The 14826-nt window shown below is 41.6% G+C and overlaps 4 protein-coding genes across 5 annotated transcripts; 2 read left to right on the top strand and 2 right to left on the bottom strand.

The window, feature by feature from the left end:
* Positions 1–239: 239 nt before the first annotated feature.
* On the top strand, positions 240–1315 carry LOC307078618 (guanine nucleotide-binding protein G(I)/G(S)/G(O) subunit gamma-5). 2 transcript variants are annotated; one of them, XM_079740518.1, is made up of 3 exons: positions 240–395; positions 627–769; positions 1084–1315. In XM_079740518.1, the coding sequence occupies exons 1-2, from the start codon at positions 315–317 to the stop codon at positions 750–752; spliced, it is 207 nt and encodes a 68-aa protein (XP_079596644.1). In that variant the 5' UTR covers positions 240–314; the 3' UTR covers positions 753–769; positions 1084–1315. The 2 variants fall into 2 exon arrangements, with proteins under 2 accessions (XP_079596644.1, XP_079596645.1); XM_079740519.1 differs by having other exon boundaries at positions 1014–1315.
* Positions 1316–1359: 44 nt separating this feature from the next.
* On the bottom strand, positions 1360–4636 carry rpf1 (ribosome production factor 1 homolog). The gene is made up of 9 exons (XM_079739343.1): positions 4359–4636; positions 4208–4264; positions 3961–4041; positions 3775–3870; positions 3153–3306; positions 2706–2788; positions 2291–2472; positions 2008–2134; positions 1360–1811 (listed from the first exon to the last, which is right to left on the bottom strand). The coding sequence occupies exons 1-9, from the start codon at positions 4611–4613 to the stop codon at positions 1770–1772; spliced, it is 1077 nt and encodes a 358-aa protein (XP_079595469.1). The 5' UTR covers positions 4614–4636; the 3' UTR covers positions 1360–1769.
* Positions 4637–5309: 673 nt separating this feature from the next.
* dnase2b (deoxyribonuclease II beta) lies at positions 5310–10374 on the bottom strand. The gene is made up of 6 exons (XM_079740331.1): positions 10257–10374; positions 9876–10038; positions 9461–9539; positions 7983–8144; positions 6489–6689; positions 5310–6217 (listed from the first exon to the last, which is right to left on the bottom strand). Exons 1-6 carry the CDS (start codon positions 10370–10372, stop codon positions 5883–5885), a joined length of 1056 nt encoding a protein of 351 aa, XP_079596457.1. The 5' UTR covers positions 10373–10374; the 3' UTR covers positions 5310–5882.
* A 441-nt stretch (positions 10375–10815) lies between these two features.
* On the top strand, positions 10816–14613 carry uox (urate oxidase; the record flags this gene model as incomplete). The annotated part of the gene is made up of 8 exons (XM_079739408.1): positions 10816–10851; positions 11711–11923; positions 12378–12494; positions 13435–13513; positions 13652–13838; positions 14010–14133; positions 14368–14451; positions 14539–14613. 8 exons carry the CDS (start codon positions 10816–10818, stop codon positions 14611–14613), a joined length of 915 nt encoding a protein of 304 aa, XP_079595534.1.
* Between the last annotated feature and the right edge of the window lie 213 nt (positions 14614–14826).

Below are 14826 nucleotides of genomic sequence, written 5' to 3'. Positions count from 1 at the left end.
CCTTTTCCTGAAATAGCCTTTATATTATAATACATAATTCGTTTAGTTTGTACTGAAAAGAGACTTTCAAAATAAACAACAAACATTCACAAGATCGCCAGGGCTTGATAAAAGCTCAGATATTCTTAACCATTAATATTGCATCGCATGTGAAAAGGCATTTATTCCACCAGGGGGCGCAGTGGAAATATGCACACAGACTTTACGAATCCCAAATAAAAATGACCGGAAACGCAACATTGAGGAAGGGAAGCGAAGAACCGCAGAACAAAGTTTTCTCTGTATGATTGTCTGGCACTTTTAAGTTTCCAACCATGTCAGGATCATCAAACACCATGGCAATGAAGAAGGTGGTTCAACAGTTGCGCTTCGAGGCCAGCATCAACAGAGTAAAGGTACGGTGAAACACAGTGCGCCTTTTATTTCACGACGGTCCAAAAAAAGTCTGACGATGGCGACCTGTGGCTGTTCCATAGGGGTCTCACCACCTTCACGATCACAACAATGTGATCCCTTAGCCAACTGTTGCACTCAGTATACATCTCGAACGGTGTGTACATCACAACGATTTAACGTGTATATATGAATTAAAAAAAGGAAATCTAATTGTAGTTGTCTGTCCACAGGTGTCTCAGGCCGCCGCCGACCTGCAGCAGTTCTGTCTCCAGAACGCCCAGCACGACCCTCTCCTCACGGGAATGTCCTCCAGCACGAACCCCTTCAGACCACAGAAAGTCTGCTCCTTTTTATAGCCCACACGATGCCTTTTGTGAGTACCAGTTTATTCCTCTGATACATGTTCATTGAATTATGGAGTACACCACGTATAGCGTTTTTTTTTTTGTGGAGTCGACGCTACACCTCGAATATAACAGCTGGTGTATGTATATAATGTTAAGGTTCGATAATGAAGCATAATGTGTACCTAAAATGTTTACATTTCCTCTAGTCATACTGTGTATTTCTGTATGCACGTTTTTTAAAAATTTAAATCCCATTACTGTCCTCAACAGTTGGTTCCCATCTGTAGTGAAGTGCATGAATCATCTTTGACGTTAAAACCACCAACGTCCATCTGTACAGGTCTCGGACTCCAGGGTGCCTTGATGTTCATCAGAACCGGCACTATGGACTTGATTGTTACGAGTGCCAGGGAATTTGGGGACAGCCAACTAACTTAATTTTTTTTTAATAACATCTAAATATCTCAAGGTGCTTATGAGACCGGTCTTCACCCAGTTAGTAGCAACTAATACCAATAAGTGTGTTTTCATGTGTGCTTTCTTTCCATATATTTGTGAATAAAATACAACATTCCAACAACCCTGTATGTAGAATTTATTTTTTGCACAACATATTTACAAGGTTATTTAAAAAAAATGACTCAGACAGTTTAGCTATGTATGGGCTAGTAAGTCTTAAGGGCCCAGATCTCTTCTGATTTTGACTCAAACACAAGCAAACCATGCTTGCGTCTGTGCAGTTGCCATCCACAAGATGCATGTATTTGTATAAAAAGGGTGTAAATTGACACTGCCCATGTTTCTGTTGACTATTTACTGACAGGGTGAGACATGCTAAACAAAATGATAGAGCCTGACTCCCATCCTACAAAGAACATTCGACCAGGAAGGACATCACAAGTTAAAATACATAACTACTGGTTGGGATTAACATGGTCATTGTTCACCCTTAAACACCCAGCAGGAGCAGTTCAATAGGAGACTAGAGACTGCCTTTGTGACAAAGGCCAGCTTGTCGATACGCATTCAGAGGACGAACTTCCTTCTGCAGGCATCCACCTCATGACGCTGGAAAGTAAAGGGATAATGACATTCATTTAGTGGATCTGCTAGTGTGACTACTTAGCATGTTGGAAGCACAAATAGAAATGCCATTAGGACAAATGATGTGAAGGAAAATTTACCAAAATGCATTTTCTATATAAACGGCTCCACAAAAGGAAATGTAGGGACAGTAAGTGGTTGAGTTAAAACGACGACTTACCTTGAGAACCCACTCGTACTCCCCGAACTTCGAGTCGAAGGTGCCCTTCTGTAGCGAGCGCAGTTTGAGGGTGAAGCGCGGTCCCAGCTCTTGGATGCCGACCCTCTTCTCGTTCTTGAAAATATACCTGATGAGCAAAAGGTTGGTTGTAGTTTGGTGATTGGGTCAAGGGTAAAGCAGCTCTTAAAAAGCGAGTTACAATATGCCCAACATAAATCAGTAAAAACTAACCAATAGGATTCATATATAGCTAGATGTATAGGGATCAGAGAAAAAGACCCACCTGTGAAACCTGAAAAACACAAAGTCTCTCTGGTTGTGGAAGGTGGCGACCTGCCGACCTACAAACTGCGGGTCGTGTGGGAAGAGGGCGGCGAACATGCGACCGATGCCGTGACCCAGGCGGGTGCTGAAGTTGTTCAGGATCACCTCTGGGGTGTGTTCAGTCGGCTCTTTGCCTCGCCGCTGAGGAAGGTAGAGAATATATTGCTTTACTTATATTGCCCCGCCCGATCCAGAAAGTACTGGGTTCAATCCCAAATGGCTGCACAGTACTTGTAGGCATTGAGGTGGTCAAACCCTACCTTTTTATGAAATGAATCGACTTTTTCGATGCAATGCAAAGTGTTTAGCAATATTAAAAGTTGAAACATTTTCTGGAAGAAAGACCGTAGGATTAATGCTTGAACATTACTTGCCTTCATTTCCTTGCGTAGCCGTACACTGCTCACTTTGAAGTGGGCCGTGGGTCCATCGGGGAGGTGACAGAGAACCAAGCCGTCTTTGTATCGCAGTGAAGGAGAACACACTTAACGAAGCCACCATACCATTCAGAGAGTGAACACGTTTGCCAGGGAGCAAGAAGTGCGCTGGTATCTAAAGACTTTTTACTCACCATTCAAACCTATATGCAGTTTGAAACTAGAGTAATAATACATATAGCGGCTAGGGCGTCCACCTTCAGTCACAAGGGACTGGGTTCATCCCCAATGTCCACAGCTTCATCCCCTACCAGCTCCTTAACGAATGACATGCATCGATGCAAGTGGATAAAAGCGTCTGCTAAATGACAAAACGAGTAATGCTCTACTATGGACTAGAAGGTCTCAGAGGCATCGTTAGTTTGAAATAGTCTTTGAGGATACTGGGTATTTTGCGATCCTCGTTGATGACCATGAGGTACGTGAAGCCCCTGGAGACACACTGGGGGATGACCCTCTTCAGGGCCAGGCCTCTCCTGTAGTAAACGTGGGCGTCCGGGATCACCGTGGCCAGCTGCTCGCAGAACCGAACCGTCCTCTGAAAGATGAGTCGGAAATAGGCAAAAGAGGATGACAACACCGAGCCCAGTATCGAGAAGCTCCTCTGGTGTGAATGAGCGAGTAATATTTTAATGTCTGTTATCTGCTCTGTTGCTGGGACTCCTCTGAGATGGGAACGTACAGAGAGGATCTACCTCTCAAAGCTGGCCTTTAACTGAAATGGCTGATGATTCAAGGATGAAATAAATTGTTTATTATTTTTGGAGGTTCGGCATTAGAGTTTGGAAAGAAGTATATCCCATCTGCTACTGTTGTTAAAATGTTTGGTGTTTATTCTCATCTCTTCAAATTGCAACTGTTTTTAGTTGTATTCATTTATTTTATTTGCTTTGCTCATGTTCATTTCTCCTTGTTGTTATGTACATGTCCCTTGCTGTTATTGAGGGAAACCTCAATGCCCTACGAGTGTAAATAAAGGTTTTAGAAAGTGCTGAGAGCAACTCACCCCCCTGGGTCTGTCCGATGTTGTGATGAGTACTTTGGGGTTAGTCAGTTTGTTGAAGTATGAAGAGAATTCATCCGTTCCCTCATCAAAGGCTACCTGTAAATCAGAGTTGACATACAAATAAATGACACACAGCACAACCTTGAGACAGAAAGAAGAGCAACCGTTCTAATAATACCAATTTACCTCTTCATCGTCCGGGTCAACTGTGGTTTCGTCGTACACTCTCTGGTTTTCTATAGTCTTAGGGACTTCCTTTGGTGGTGCCTGGAAAAAAAGTTAAGCCATTTATGTTTGATGTATTAGGTTCCATACTTTGATTTATGGTGATGGGTTGCACACTTGTTATTGCTGTCAAATCTTGGAAAACAAACGTAAGACTACCCTCTGTCTGATGTCTTCACACACTAACAACGATGATCATGAGGCTCACCTTGTCACCCAAAGCCTCCCTCTCCTTCTTTCTCGTTTTCTTCATTTGCATCTTTTGCTGAAAATTCAAACACAGACACGTCAACCAGGGATTTAACCTATGGAGTTACCATGATCATTCACCCATTTTAAACACATCAGTCCACTTTTACCTTTCGTTTGTCCTGTTTAAGTTTCATAAACATCTGATGTCGGCGCTGTTTATTCTTGATTTCCGAAAGGCTGAATGTCGGGGGAAGCATTGGTTCTAGTGGCGTGAGAACAGGTTTAGTCTCCACCACCTCCACATCGCTAACGTTGCCATTCTCCCCTTGAGGAGTCTTCTTTTTCTTTTGCATTTTGTTGTTCATTTTGATATTCTTTTTCTTGCCTTTAAATTGCTTTAGGGGAACTTGTGTGACATCCATGTTGTCAACTACGGTGTTTCTTCTTTTCACGTGTGAGATGTGATGGCTCGACTACTTCCGGGTCAGGAGGTTTTAGCCGAATTTGTTTTGGTGGCTTTTAACAAATGCGCCGTCTAGTGGTATGGATGAGCATAAGACAAGGTGACTTTCATGGGGGAATTTTTATGCACGACAGAAATAATAAACTTGATGGTTTCATATTGGTTACACACACACACACAAACAAACACTCACACATAATCTATCGTCTTATATCTACTTAATTGTGTAGCATCTACAGTAGCTGCTATCGTTGCTTTACACGGGGAATGGGTTAGCCTAGCGATTGTAATACTTGCACTTGGTTCTATGAACATCTTTACTGTACCGACAGCGATATATTGTTTCACTTCTTATGACAAATGTACTTATTGCAACAAATGCACTTATTGTAAGTCGCTTTGGATTAAAGCGTCTGCTAAATGACCTAAATGTAAATGTAAATGTACTAGTTTATATGATAATTTATACTAGTTGGAGATAGATGTTTCCAGTAGAATGTGTAGGTGCTGGTCTGGCTATAGTCAGTAAACAATCCAAAACTAACCATCAATGCATAACCTTAGTGGGAAATGGAGAATATATTTAAATAAAAAATCATAAGAAGTTAGATAGGCTGATTCAGTGTACATATTTATTTCGGAATAATACACATTGATAAGTGCATTGCTGTGCTGTGTCTTGACTCCATCAAAATGTCTAAATATTAAATTGAGGCGTCCATATATAACTTATGACATGAACCGTGACAGTCCTGACAGTCCTATTTTCCTATGCATTCTATATGAATGCATAGGAATATAGACTCAATATAAAAACATACAAAAAACATATCTGGGAATGATACAATATTGTATGTATGTACCCATCTAACTAAAAGTACCCAAATCTCTCTCTCTCTCTCCCTCTCTCTCTCTCTCTCTCTCTCTCTCTCTCTCTCTCTCTCTCTCTCCTTCTCTATCCCTCTCTCTCTCCCTCTCTCTCTTTCTCTCCCGTCCTCTCTCTCTCCCTCTCTCTCTCTCTCTTTCTCTCTCTCTCTCTGTCTCTCTCTCTCCCTCCTTCTCTCTCCCTCTCTCCCTCTCTCTCTCTCTCTCTCTCTCTCTCTCTCTCTCTCCTCTCTCTCTCCCTCTCTCTCGCTCTCTCTCTCTCTCTCTCTCTCTCTCTCTCTCTCTCTCTCTCTCTCTCTCTCTCTCTCTCTCTCTCTCTCCCCCCCATCCTTCTCTCCCTCAGCTAGCAGTGCTCATACGAGGACACTGCCTGTCTGAAGGCCTTGTACACGACGGGGTTCCGGGTGCACAGGAGTCCCCCGGCCCGTAACACCTGAGCCCTCTCCCTGTTCAGGTCTCCAACGCAGGCCCACTGGTCCTCCCAGCTCCTGGACACGCACCACTTGGAGTGGTCATGCAAGGACTGGAAGAGGGTGGGCCCTGGGAGACTCACACTCTGGACATTCATGGCGTGGTTCTCCAAGGAGCAGTTGGAGGGCAGCTCGCGGCTCTGCCTCTGCCACGTCTCCACCAGGAGGTCTGTCTCCAGCTCCTGGGCCACCCACCCCGCGTAGATGTCTGGGGAAAGGTGGGTAAAGACGGGGGAGCGGATGTTGGAGTTTCTGTGCTTCATTTTGGAAATATAGACTGCAGACAGAAGCAGAGGACTCCTGTACGGCCTAGCATTAAAACTGTTGGACTACATTGTAATTCAAATTGGTATGTCGCAACAAAATCCACAGCAAACACTTCCCACAATGATGGGATATAGGGAAAGATAGAAAGAAAGAAGTAGAGGAAGATAGACAAATAAAGTGAGAGTAATAATGAAAGAAGATACTTTCCTTACCATCAACAAAGCGTTCAGATTTGGCAAAATGTACAAACTCCTCTCCTTTTGCCGAGAGAAGACTCTGGATATTTTTACTGGACGAGGGGAGGGGAATCCGGGAGCCTTTGCACAACTGTGCCAAATCCGCAAAGTCGTCCAGGAATGAGGAGGGCACCGAGCAGTTATAGACACGTGGGATGAGGTAGGCCAGCTGCCGTGCTGGAGAATGAGACATATTCAACAACAGATGAATAGGCATCATTGCCACAGGTGGAGACCGGCCACAAATGAATCAACATTTATTTATACATAGAATTCTATTTACGTTATAAAACAATCAATAGTATTTAAATGTCTGAATCTTTTGTTTATTTTCTCTCAATTTGAACTTCTTATGGTGTGTGGCAGTTCAGACTGTGTGCATTTCTACTACTCTACTTTCGGTTAATTTCAGAACTGAAAGCGGAATTACAAAAATGTGGTATAAAAATAGTATGCATTTTGAAACTTTCAGGAGGAAGTTTCCTAAAAAACTATGAAAAAAAAGGAATGAAGATTGGTAAGACTTGTAGTCACAAAATTAATTTTATAAAACCAAGAACACAATGCCTAGAACATTTGTGGCTGAAGGCCCCAAACCTTCCCTCTATACAGCGATAGTTTGCCCTTGGCTTGGCTGTTGCACATATCCTATAACCAAATATAATATAGATTATAAGACTATTATTCATTTTGACACATAACAAAGAACGAATCTATTGTAATCTTACAACGGCCCCAAAATAATATTCTCCAATCAGACCATAAGAATGGATACACATTCACAGATTGATTTAAAAACCATCTACCAAGAATTGGAAAACAGCCCTTCTGCCCCTGTGTCCACACACAGTCACGCGGAAGGGTACATGTTAGTTCATGTGCTGGCAGCTGTGCTACTGATCTTGACGTGACAGAAAGAAGAAGTAACAAAAAGGCCTATAGTTTCACTAACTTCTGAAAGGTTTTTTTTAACCATCCTATAGAGGCAGTCTTTAGGATTTACCGCCAAATGAGTCAGATAGGAACGTAGCTCAGATCTTGGTGAACGGCGTTTTTCCCTTTCTTTCGCTACATATTTATTCCAACCATTCAAGTTGGTGATCTGCAAGCCAGTATCTATTAACAGCGAAGACAAACACGTCCAGCCCCAATAAACAGTATAAGAGGATCTGTTACAATTTAAAAGGAACCCTATGTAGACATGCCACTGTAGAAATGAACTGAAATTCACTTGCATGAATGATATTCTTTTTTGATAGAATATCTCAAAGCAAAACAGGGAACCAAGCGTAACTCCGCCCACTTGCAGTTTTTGGTTTCCGGCCCAGGCTCTGAACCGTCACCTCTCAGAAGTTCGCCACAACATTGTAGGACCACTGGTTGCGAGATAACCAACACTGTAATATCTCATCTTTTCACATCAGTGTGAAATATGTGATGCGTGGCTGGGCGGTCGGTCGTTTGACTCACCTATTATGGGAAACTGCCAGTAATTGTAGGTGACGCAGAGAGCAGTTTGGCCATTTAACTTTCCAGAGGAGGGGTACTGGTAACCCCGCTCTGGGAAGTAGGGGAAGTGGGGGACACTGTGGGACAGCCAGAATCCTTGAGCGTGGTCAAAGAGCAGCAATCCTGCACCATGCACAAAAACAACTGTGATTCAGTGTTAACATTACACGCACACATCCATAGGGGAGCACACGTATGCACACGCAAAACATTCTCTGCATACACTCATGCACACACGGACGCACACACACACACAAACACACACACACACACGCACACACATGCATGTGCATACACACACACAGACACACACACACACACACACACAAACACGCACACATGCACACGCCTGCACGTGCACACAAACACACACACAAACACACACACACACACACACACACATACACACAAACACGCACATACATGTGCACACACACAGACAGACAGATACACAGACATAGTCACACATACACACACACACACACACACACACACACACACACACACACACACACACACACGGTTAGTACAAAGACCCGGTGATGTGCTGACCCCTCAGATAGGACACGAAATAAAGTCAACAGTGTCCAGGGAGGGATGAACAACCTTTGACCCGTTTCCTCCCCCTCAGCCACAGCATCATATTGGTCAGCTTCTGTTAGCCAAACCCAGGCCCGCCGCTGCCTATACGCAGAGTACGCAGAGTGCGTAGGGCACCAAGTACCTGGGGGGGCACCAAAAATTATGGTTTGTAAAAAAAATTAAAAATATATATATCATTATTGAATTAAAAAAATATATAAATTAGTTATGAAGAGGCCCACCGTTGTTTTTTCTTAATTGCCCCCCCCCCCCCCCGCGCTCGCGTAGGGCACCGAAATGGCCAGCAGCGGCCCTGGGTAAACCATTGATCTTTCATTACTTTCGTCCCATTTAAAGAGGCAAAGGACCTTCCACGACCTTGTGTGTAACATGGACAGGTCAATGCCTGCATTACTGCCCTTATCAAATAAAGGGGACACCAATGCACTCTTTAGGCGGTCCCGTCATCTCTTGACGCTTGTTAACTTTGGGTCAAAGCTGGGCTGGTTTGATCCTAGCTCCAACGCTTATATAATGGCATCGGTCGTTTGCATGGCAGTCTAGGTCTAGTTCAGTGGAACCTTGCTAACAAAGAGTCACATACTGTAGAAGAAGCGCATAAAAAAAAAAAAGCTATCATTTTCATAGATTTGCATTGAAATGGAGCAAGCGCCGAAAGCATTACATGGGATTATTTAAATAGCACTAAGCATATTGTGAACAGGAACTCCTTGCAATACATTTTTCCCTAACTAGTGTTGTCACTAATATGGGTTGAATCCCAACACATTTCAGGGCATCGAAGCATTGCCTTAGGGCATGTCAGCGGGCCGCTCTCGTTTGGAACCACTGCCTACCTTTCGTGTGGCCATATCCTTTGCGGTAATCCAAGTCTGGTGGTCCATCATTGTACATGGCATAAACTGTGCTGTTAGACTGAGGGCCACAATAGTTGTTGTTATGTACATTATATATCATTAATCTTTAATTCATTCATTATATTTATAAATCTGTTTTCATTTAATCCATTTCAAAGTGCTGTTAACGGCTTAGGTAGACCATGCATATAGGGCTGAAACAATAAATCCCTTACTAGAAAGTAACTAAAACATACCAAATATCATCGAGTACAGTATTGAGTACACTATTTATGAAGGTCTTCAAGCAATCTTGAAATTGTCCACACACACACACACACGCACGCACGCGCACGCACGCACGCACGCACGCACACACACACACACACACACACACACACACACGCGTTCTCACCATGTAGGCCTGCCCTAAGTAGAGTTGGTTTAGAGTGAGTCCTATGGCCCCTTCACTGGTGTTGACAGTGAATTGACTCATCTGCCATGTTTCTACAGCAGAGTCTAGGTACATGTATCCCAGCCCACTACCAACCTCTTTGGGCAACTTGTAGACCACAAACCTTTAATGACAAGAAACATCCATTTGAATCTACACAATACTGACGATTTGGCAGTGAAAATTGTCTGCAACGTTAAGGACATCAATGATGATGAGCGTCAATGAGCTTTGCGGTCAGGAAAAGGAAAGTCACATTTGGAATATTGCCGTCTGACAAATCATAACAGTATCATCCTGGGACTTTAAACGCATTGAAATAATCCATGTTCGTCAGCTTACCAGTCAACAGGTTCCCCGTCCTCATTTCTACAGGTAATGTCTGTCCTACTAGCTGTGAAACACAAAAACACAATTATAACTTTGCAGCTTGCGCCACATGGTTCCATCCTCAACATGATCAGCTGTGGGACTGTATAACTAAGAGGGGAAGTGAAATCTATTGAGTTCATTGTGAGGGGGAGTTTTGACACAAGGCCTCATGACAGGAAAGGACACGTTATTTGATTTGAGTCTAATTATATGTTTGAGCACAGACACAGCTTGAAACCAGCTGAACTGGATATTTCTTTCGATGGTTGTTGACGAGACAGATAATTCTAAGTATGTCGGAAATAATATTAAAGAAAACAAAAATGTTGCAATGGCTGAAAATGACATCCCTGGGCTTGTTGACTTTGCGACTGATTTGAGTTGAGACAGGAGGACAAGTAAATATTGACCTGCTCTAGTGTTCCTCACCTTTGAGTTTTATTTGAGGACAACCATGTCTGTCTCTGGCTTGAGATAGGACCGGGAACCACTGAGAACAAGCTGCAGCAACATTTGGGAAGTGTAGATAATGAGTAGAAGCACCATGGCAACTTCCTCAACTCAGGTACAAACGCTAATTTATCATTTCCATCCTTGTATACTTTAATGCTGAACTCTTTTGATTTATTAAGAAGGTTTGGCGTACCTTGTAATATAATTTCATACAAATATTTTGTCATTGAACCGGTGACGTAATTGGCTTATAACCCTGATGGGTTTCAGAAAATGTCATTCCCCCCATTAAAGGCATGTGCGCTCTTTTTACATAAAAGAAAAACAAGTTTGTCATTGTTATGGAATGACAACGTAACAAATACTAGGAGGGGCATGGGGATATGTAACATAGTGAGAAATGTAAATGTCGTTAAAATTACGGTGGAGTAAGAGTGAAAGCAGATTTTAAGTAAAGGAGAGTTCCCAAAAATAAATACTTAAGTAACTTTACCTATGTTACTTACAACCATAGTTATATAAGCTTTTTATTCATTTTCTGTTACTACAGAAATTGTATATACTTTTTTCCAACCAATAGTTATGTCTCTCACTTCATCTGATTGCAAGAAAAAAGCATTTGGTTGGTGGGAGGGTATTTGGGGTGGCATTTAAAGCAATTCTTTCACATGGGTGCCCCCCTCAAATGGTGTGAATATGATTTATTTTACGGGTGTACGTTTAAGATGTTTTTACCCACTTATGCTTTTTTCAGATTCTTCTTCAATATTGAAATGCATTGCCCAATTAAACAAAGATAATATTATCTCTCTATCTCTCTCTCTCATTCTCTCTATCTCCCTCTCTCATCGATCTGTCTAACGATGTATATTAAGTGGAGGTTTTATTCTACCTTTAATCACATCCAGCTGCGTGAGTGATTGTTTTCCATCTCCTCCACTCTGATATCATGTGTGTGCGTGTGTGTTCAGAACGTGGAATTTGTGAGAACAGGATATGGCAAGAACATGGTCAAAGTGCTGTACATCAGAAGGCAGGGCGCGCACCACTCTATCGTGGAACTGAGGGCCGATGTGGAACTCACACTGAGCTCCCGTAAGGACTACACGACAGGAGACAACGCAGACATCATCCCCACGGATACCATCAAGAACACAGTTCACGGGCTGGCTAAAATCAAGGGGGTAAACCTTTCCCAAGACAAATCATATAATAATATATAATATTATAATATATAACAAGTCATTTGTTTAGCATAGCTCATGCAGATAACATGAATTTTTCAACCAAAACACAGGTATGTTTCGGATAACGAGCACCAAAGTTTTGGAATGCCTTTGCATGAGGATTGCAGTACTTAAATACTACTTACAATAAAACAGTTAGAGGCTTTGTTTACACAGCATTTTAATGTTTCAATAAAAATCCATTGCATAACAATGGAAATATTATAGACCCAGTTTTAGGTTTTGCACGGTTACATTCTGTTTAACATTTTACATTTATTTTGTTATGTTCTAATGTACAATTAGAAAAAAAAACATATTTATAGGAAGAAACTTGTGTCTGTGGTGAAACTCAAGACCCACCAGGATGTGATTTGGTTTTGGATGGGGTCTGTGTTTGGGGTCTCTCCAGGTTGATACCATCGAGCAGTTCTCCCTGGACCTCTGCAACCATTTCCTGACCGCTTTCACCCACGTGGTGAGGGCCAGTGTCTACATGGAGGAGGCCCCCTGGAAGAGGCTGGAAAAGGTAAACTTACACAGGCTGATACGTTCAACCTCGTTGAGTAACTGACCCAGATGAAAGAAGACTTGACCAACAACACAGAGTAGAGACCCATCCATCAAGGGTCAGTTAGGATTAAAATAGGTCAGTGTGTACATACGATTTTCATGGTAAGCTCTGATAAGAAAATTCAATAACAAAATAAGATAATAATAATAATAATAATAATAATAATAATAATAATAATAATTGTGTGTGTGTGTATATATATATATATAATCATTTTTTAATTTTCTTACTAGAGCTTACCATGAAAATCAAGAATATTATGTCTGTGCAAACTGAGCAGATATTTATATCTATATATATATTTATATATATATACTGTTAAGTATAATGTTTTTCTAAATGAACCGTTGCCCTTGCTTACTGTATTTCAATGTGGGTTTGCTCAGCTTTGATATGCAGACTATTGTGTCACTCAGAGTGACACAATAGTCTGCATATCAAAGCTGAGTGATCCTGAGTGTCTATGTCAAATACTAAGTGACCGAGGGATTTTGATACAATCTGTCTAAAATGTATGCATATGCATTCTGGTAGGCTACATAATTAGTAGGTTACCAATTACGTCCAAACGCAAATACGTCCTTCATCCATCTTCCATGAACCTTCATCACATTGCAATACATATCCAAAACGTCTTCATACAAAAGGAATTGCATACAGACAATCACTTCAGATGTCTAATGCTTATGTTATGCAACCTGATAGTGTTATGTGTTCTTCTATGGTCGCACATGTTATAATCAGTACCTCAATACCTGCTCTGAAACTAGTAGATAGAAACTGATAGTAGTAGTAGTAGTTCAAGATAGTTGACATGCTTCAACTGCGCTACTATCAAGACACTAGAATGGGATGATGTCGGAAATTAATAATGCATTTATTTGTTTTTCCTAAGAATGGAGTTGAGCATGCACACGCATTTATCCTCAGTCCGGAAACGTCCCGTTTCTGTGACGTTAAACAAAATCTAAACGGTAAACACACAAGTGACATAGTTCATATACCAACGAACCAGTTGTTCATGTTTCCCTCATTAACATCCTAACAATAGTAACGACTAAAGACTGACTGATCATAAATACGACTGTCTTCCTTCACTAACAACTTCATAGATATTCCAGTGGTCCACAGCGGGTTGAAGGACATGAAAGTGTTGAAGACCACCCAGTCGGGCTTCGAAGGTTTTCACAAAGATCGTTTCACCACCCTCCCCGAAGCCAAGGACAGGTGCTTCTGCACCTCAGTCTACGCCAGGTGGCGCTACAACAAGGTGGCCAGTGTCAACTTCGACGGAGCATGGTAATTCATTCAGAACGTTTTAGAGAGTGGGATCGAATTACACGATCACTTCACATCAGAAGGTGAAAATTAAATCCTGTTGAAACTGATGAAATCATACTAAAATTACATATAAAGTATATATATATATATATAAAATAACTCTCTATTAACGAACTATTATACTTGCAGGAAATCTGTAAAGGAGACTATAATCGAGAAGTTTGCTGGCCCATATGATCAGGGAGAATATTCCCCCTCTGTGCAGAAGACCCTATATGACTCACAGTGTTTGATCCTGCAAAGAATTCCAGAGGTAGGTTAATATATATTAGGGACTTCGACATACTGTTCTTTCAGAATGTCAGTTTGACTTGTCGAAACCATAGTAGCAAGTCTCAGTGTTTTTCTTTTCTTAGTATTATAACTACAGAATCTACAAGAACTGAACAACAAAAACCACTGGCTCTATCAGTGCCATTCAATCAACGCGTGTGAGCATGCAGAGACTTCTAGGGAGCAGGGCTCTAACCATCAAACTCTTTTTCAGGTGGAGGAGATAGAGATTGTCATGCCCAACCAGCATTACATTACCATTGATATGACCAAAATTGGTCTTGTAAACAAGGACGAAGTAAGCCAAAATTCAGCGAAAACAACAACTCTGCAGACAGCAAAGCAACCATGCTAAAACTGATGTCCCTCTGATATGATTCTGCAGGTGCTTCTGGCCTTGGACAACCCTTCTGGTAACATAACGGGGACTTTGAAAAGAAAACCATCTGCAAAACTGTGAGGACGAGGACAATTAATTCCGCTCCACCACATGAATAACCATAATTCAATTACAATAAAAAACAATGTCAAAAAAATAAAATCTGTTTTGTTCTTTGGTGAGAAAAGAGCACCATTTATTGCAAATCTTGGATTCATATATTCAAACTCCAGTGTAATGTTGGACATATACATTGGTCATATACAGATTTCCATACATTTATCTCTGAGACAA

This window comes from Pollachius pollachius (assembly GCF_949987615.1).
Source record: "Pollachius pollachius genome assembly, chromosome: 7".
NCBI lineage: Eukaryota > Metazoa > Chordata > Actinopteri > Gadiformes > Gadidae > Pollachius > Pollachius pollachius.
Note: the sequence above shows the minus strand (reverse complement) of the source record. Positions and strands in the feature narration are given on the sequence as shown.